The sequence below is a fragment of the Giraffa tippelskirchi genome, chromosome 4 (assembly GCF_054371585.1).
Source record: "Giraffa tippelskirchi isolate mGirTip1 chromosome 4, T2T-mGirTip1v1.2.pri, whole genome shotgun sequence".
Taxonomy (NCBI): domain Eukaryota; kingdom Metazoa; phylum Chordata; class Mammalia; order Artiodactyla; family Giraffidae; genus Giraffa; species Giraffa tippelskirchi.
Window position 1 is genome coordinate 141,303,700 of NC_137278.1, and position 6,000 is coordinate 141,309,699.

General features: G+C 40.1%; 1 protein-coding gene across 4 annotated transcripts in view; it reads right to left on the bottom strand.

Moving 5' to 3' along the window:
- LRRK2 (leucine rich repeat kinase 2) overlaps positions 1 to 3,299 on the bottom strand; it is a 197,008-nt gene extending 193,709 nt beyond the window's left edge. For all 4 annotated transcript variants that reach the window (XM_081594156.1, XM_081594153.1, XM_081594154.1 and 1 more), the window contains exons 1-2: positions 3,016 to 3,299; positions 2,644 to 2,729 (exon numbers count right to left, since the gene is read on the bottom strand). In XM_081594156.1, coding sequence (XP_081450282.1) covers positions 2,644 to 2,729; positions 3,016 to 3,169 — 240 coding nt within the window. In that variant the 5' untranslated portion in view covers positions 3,170 to 3,299. The remainder of the gene's footprint in view (positions 1 to 2,643; positions 2,730 to 3,015) is intronic.
- Between the last annotated feature and the right edge of the window lie 2,701 nt (positions 3,300 to 6,000).

Here is a 6,000-nt window from a genome sequence, read left to right on the forward strand (position 1 = left end):
GATGCTTTTCTCATCTCTGCACCTGCATGGCTGACTCAAGGAGAAAACCTGTTTTGCTTTAGTTGGTGAAATAGAAGCATCAGTAAAATTGCTTTGCAGAAAGACTGAAGCAACTGAGCATCTATGATAAAATAAATCGCTAGCTGCAAAGTGGAGGTAACAACTGATCCATTAATGTATTCAATTAAAAGCTTATCTTTCAAAAAGAGAAACCTCCCATCTTGCACAGTTGTAATACAATTGGTAGTTTCACTTTATTATAATTATTCTGTAAACTCAAGTTATCTAATTAATGCACAATGGGAAACATCTAGGGTTTAAAGAAAATTTGTCACTTGCATATATTTTACGCACATCAAAGATTGAAACTGTGTGAATAAAGTAATATAAAACTGAAGAACACAGAGAAATGTTCAGATGACTTGCAGGAAAAGAGATTTATAAGACAAATAGCCTAACTACCTACTGTCTAAAGACTGTGATTTATTAAGGAGAACTAATAAAGTATGAAAAGACATTGAAAATAAAAATTCAGAGTCAGGAATGTCATGTTAAATTCTGAAAACAAACATTGATGTTTATTTTTGAAGGGTAATTTAATTCCTTAAATTCATCAAGTCCTTTTACTTCAGTACTTTCAGCTGATTCAATGTATAAAGCTTTCAAGTACATCTATATTAATTTCATCAGTAATATGCATAAATTTGAAGAAGAAAATATTTTCTTTTAAGGAGAGTATTAAAACATCCCTTTGATAAGATCAATGATAATTTAAATCAATAATGTCAGTAGGCATAGCATGTCCACAGTATTTGTACCAAATCACTGAACTTTTTAGTTATACGAAAAGCTTGTGAATTCGGCACCTACTATATTATGAAAAAAGATTTTGAAGGTGTGTGAAACTTGAGTCCTGACTCTGTCACTAGTTCTGTGATCCTAAATGAGCTACTTACTCTGAGAAAAAAATATTCAGTGAGATTTCTGAAAGGGAAGTAAGATTCCAGCAAGAATCAAATGATGTATACACACACATAATGCCCTTTTCAGGTTAATACACTGCATTGCAACTAGTAATTCTATTCCATTACATCACCAAATCAGAAGAGAATTCCTTATTTTCTTACATACTTTGTCTTTGGTACCTACTGGGCAAGGATATTGAATGACATTCATAACTACCCCAAACAAACATGTCTGGGATCTGGCAGTTTCTAAAATGAAGAAAAATTAGGAGGTGGGTATGTTGCAGACTCCCCTGGATTCTCAAGTCTAGCACTACCTCCTCTGCAGGCCAAGCCTACCCAGGGCCCAGCTGTTCAGAGTTGTACCTGGCAGAGGAGACTCTACCAAGAACAGAATCCAAGGAATGGAGTCTGACAGACAAGGCAATTTTGAACACCAAAGCAGAGGCAAGTAAGAAGGATGATGTGGGTGGAGAGCAGCAAGCACAAAAGGCCAGTGCTGGAGAGTGAATCATGTTTCATAGGCAAAATTTCAGACACTGAGTGTTAAAAGAATAGTGTCTTTATCATGCCTCCATTTTTTTCTTGATCTTATTTGCTAACAGCCTGAAAATCAATAGTCAGATGAGATATACTTCAGTTGAAGAAAAATAAAAGTAACCATTTATCTCATATATATATCTTCATATGTAAGAAGCTAGGTATATGGTTCACCCAAGCTAGACATAGCTGTACACAGAGATAAGCATAAGATAGATTGATACAGACAGATTCAGATAATTCTTACATCGGTCTAGCCTGTCAAGTAGATATTAAGAAACACTGCACCTCAATAGAGGTCAAAGTTCAATTCTCTTTCCCTTTAGAATCTAATGTGCAAATGAAAAAACTAACGTCAGTTCCCCAAATCTCAAAATCTACAAAGGAAGTTAACCTTAAGCAGTAATTTTGTTTTGACGGTGTATCAGATTTAATTTTCATCTTAAGGCTCACTTTCAAATATATCTGAAATATTTAACAAATTTCTGGGTTTCCTATGATACAGGTTCTAAAAGTTTCACTTTTACATTCATTTTATATGAAAATAGTTGACAAGTACAGATTTAAACTTACAAGAGAATCCTAAAATATTACTCCCTTTAGATAATACAAGGTGTACTACAACTAAAGAAGGTTAGAAATCTGTCTTCAAGTTTAAAAAAGAAAACCTTAAACCTATGAGAGTTTGCCAGTAACTTCAATTCATTAATTTAATTATTAATTCTATTACTGTTCATTACTCCTCTTTCCCAAACTATTCACAATGGTGTCATCTCTAGAACATGCTGTACACTGGGAAGAATCTTAGAATAATTTCATTTAAACATTTATGAACACATCTAGCCAATGAAAGAAACCAAACCTCAACCCATTATTATTACCCTCCCATCACTATCCATATTCTATCAGTTAATTATATAAAGTTACTTCTTAATGATAATTAAGGAGCACAGAGTAGGCCCTCTTACACCGTTAACATTTGATAATGATTTAACAATGCTTCCATCTTAAAACCACAGACAGTGGTTTGTCAGGACAAATCTCAGAAATAACCCAGAACTCTGGGTACAAAGTATCAGTAGAAAAACACCTATTTCCAAAGAAGGGGAAATGGGCGAAATGAAAGCAACTCTTTTACCTGCTGCACACTAGCGACTCTCATATACGAGTCCAAGACGATCAACAGAGGCACGTGGACATTTTTGTCTTGAAATAACTTGGAGGCTGGAAAAGAAGGGGATTAAGGAAAAGGAGCAAAGTCACGATTCATGGCATCCCTTTTAAGTCTGAAAAGGAGGGAGAATGCAGAAGAAGTGAGCGCAAGACCTTCCTAGAATTGTCAGCTCTTTTCTGCCCAAAGGAGTAGAGAGTTTTCGACTTCTCAAGAGTGCAGGTTTGTGCGGCCACAAAGTTGGGAGGAGAAAGTTTGTTAAAAAGGCCGGGGAAAGCGGTTTGGGGGGACGGGGGTGGGGTGGGGGTGGTAAGGAACAGTTTCCAGACAAACGATTACCGTGATCGGCGTACGTAAACACCAGCATATCCTCCAAGATTTGAACCAGCGTCTCTATCTGTTTTCCTTCCTGGACATTGTTCAGCCTAACTATCAACTTCTTCAGAGATTCCTCGTCCTCCTCCTCGCACCCCTGACAGCTGCCACTGGCCATGACCGACCCTGTTCCACCCCTCCTGCACTAAGGCCGGCCGCTCCGGGAAGGAAGGAGACGAGCCCAGCTCACCGGCCGTAGCCAGCGCTCCCAGCCAGCCGCATCAGCACCCACGCCCGCCTGTTTATGCGAAGGCGGCGGCTCCCGCCCTCTGTCTGAGCCCTCCTCCTCAGCGTCCTCCTCCCCCACCCAAGGCCAAAACGCCGAGCAGGGGCCTGCAGGGGAGAAGGCCGAGGTGCGGCCCAACGCAGAACCTTGCCGGGTGGACAGGACTCAGCCAGAGCGGCCCGGCCCGAGTGGGGCCGCGCCCGTGTCCCCCGCGCGGCCGAGACGAGACCCTGGGCGGGCGCAGCCTCCCGGGACTGGATCCCGCCCGCCCCGGTGGTGGGGCGGGGAGTCGCGCAGGAAGAAACCGACTCAGAGGACTCCGCCGAAAGCTCAGGCCTCGGGCACTGCAGAGGCCGGGGAGGCTTACGGTCCTCACCCCGGGCCACCCTCCTGACCCGCCAGCCTGGTCTCCTGCAGCCCGCGGAACCTCTGGGAACTAGGAAGAAGAAAAAAGCCGCCGCAGATCTCCAGATCTAAGAATAACCTTGGGAAAAGAGAACCCCGCCCAGTTGGCCCCTTTTAGGAAAACATTCTCTTTGGAGTTCCCCCTCTTGGGAGATGAGGCATTCCACCCCCTCACCCCAAGGATGGACATAGTTAAGCAACCAAAATGTGCTTTTCTATGGTTGCTACGACTTGTTTGTAGGAAAGGAAATAAAAACATTTTTCCTGTTAACTGAGGCTCTGTTGGCCAAAAGGCCACGAAAATTAGCTTTTGAAAATTTGAGTTTGCACTAGGTAAGATTCTGAAAATTGAGGCACACCAAAAAGTAATGGATTCTCATTGCAATTAAAACTAAAGAGAAACAAACACAGGATAAATGATATGAACAGGTGACAGATACAAACCTAAACATTGTTCTGTTGATATTCAAAGTTACTAAAGTGTTTGAAAAAAATAAATTATAGTAATGTGTTTTTCAAGAAGAGAAACCTGAGCAAGAAAAAAGAAAGACAAGACTGGACAGAGAGACCTATTGCCTTCAGATGTGTCCTGGAATAGGGGTGAGGTCATTCACAAAGAAGATTGAACTGGAAGTTAGTACTTCACAATTTAAATCCTTTTATTTCACTTCTGTTACCCAGTTCTGACGACAATTTTGAAATGGGTAAGACAGCTACTTACCCTTCTTTTACTGATAAGGAAATGGAGATTTAGAGTCGCTAAGGGAAGCATTGTTGGTGTCAAAGGGTTGGGAAGTTGAGTCAGGACTTAAATGCAGGTAGATCTCTTAACCTCAAACTGAAGGTTGTTTACACTCTACCACTTTAATCAAGTCATGGCAGTGTTTATCTTAGGGCTTCCCTCATAGCTCAGTTGGTAAAGAATCCACCTGCAGTGCAGGAGACCCTGGTTTGATTCCTGGGTTTCCTGGAAGAAGGGATAGGCTACCCACTCCAGTATTCTTGGGCTTCCCTTGTGTCTCAGCTGGTAAAAGAATCTGCCTGCAATGCGGAAGACCTGGGTTCAATCCCTGGATTGGGAAGATCCCCTGGAAAAGGGGAAGGCTACCCACTCCAGTATTCTGGCCTGGAGAATTCCATGGACTATACAATCCACGGGGTAGCAAAGAGTCGGAAAGGACTGAGCCACTTTCACTCTCACTTTAATCAAAATGAGCTAGGCTTCATTACTATGTTAGGTAAGTAGATTGGAAATTCAAATCAACCTGGATATTGTGACTATGTTTTTTTGTCAAAAGACGTTTTTGCATTTTACAGACCCAGACTCAGATATTCACATTTGAAATGATAGAATATTATATTTTGCTTAGAGGTAATCCAGTGGTGGGGGAAAGAGTGGATGGAGAGCTGAAACAATACAAACTTTTGAATTGATACTTGTTGACCATAGTGATGGGTTCATATGGATCACTGTACTATTTTCTCTGTATAAAATTTTTCATAATGAAAAATCAAAACAAAAATCTTTCAACCTTGTCATCTGTATCATATCGGAAGATCCTAATTGATCTTGTTTCAACTTCTGACTTAGCAATCAGTATCTCAGACATCCCTAGGAATAACTCCCTTTTATGCCTTCCTTCCCATTCCTATGTATCAGTTTCTCCTTCCCAGTCTCCTAGATTACTAACTTTAAAAAGGTTAAGAACATAGCTCCCTTCCAAAGAAAAGTAAATCTAAGTAAAAAATGTCTCTTCTCAGTTTATTCCTCTACCTCTTACCTGTTTGCTGTCCACTCTGTATCAGCCAAACTGGTCTTACACCGTGCGGGGTCATGAATTCTCTGCTGGGAGCTTTCTCCCAAACTACTGCAGTGGTAAGGCAAAGTATCTTCTTGGTTCTCAAAAATGTTTAATGGATTGACTAAAATCCCAACATTTTTTAACTCTTCAGATAGTTAACAGAAAGAAAAGGCAAACTTCAAGCACAAATTCATGATAGAAGTAGTGTTCAGTGGAAAATCAAATGGTGCTGGAACAGTTCACTAACTTCCTGGGAAGAAAAAAATGAAACAGACATTGCTACTTGCATCAAATTACCAAAACAAATTGCAGATGGATTAAAAAGTTAATGAAAGTAACTAAAAATAAAATATAAATTAACAGTTATTTAATCTTGGTATGAGGAAACATAAAACCTAAAAAAAGAAACTATAGATTGATATATGTGACTCCATAAAAATTCAAATTTTCTGCAATCAAAGAAAACAACATAAAACTAAAAAGCAAATGGCAAACTGAACAAAAAATAGTAAATAC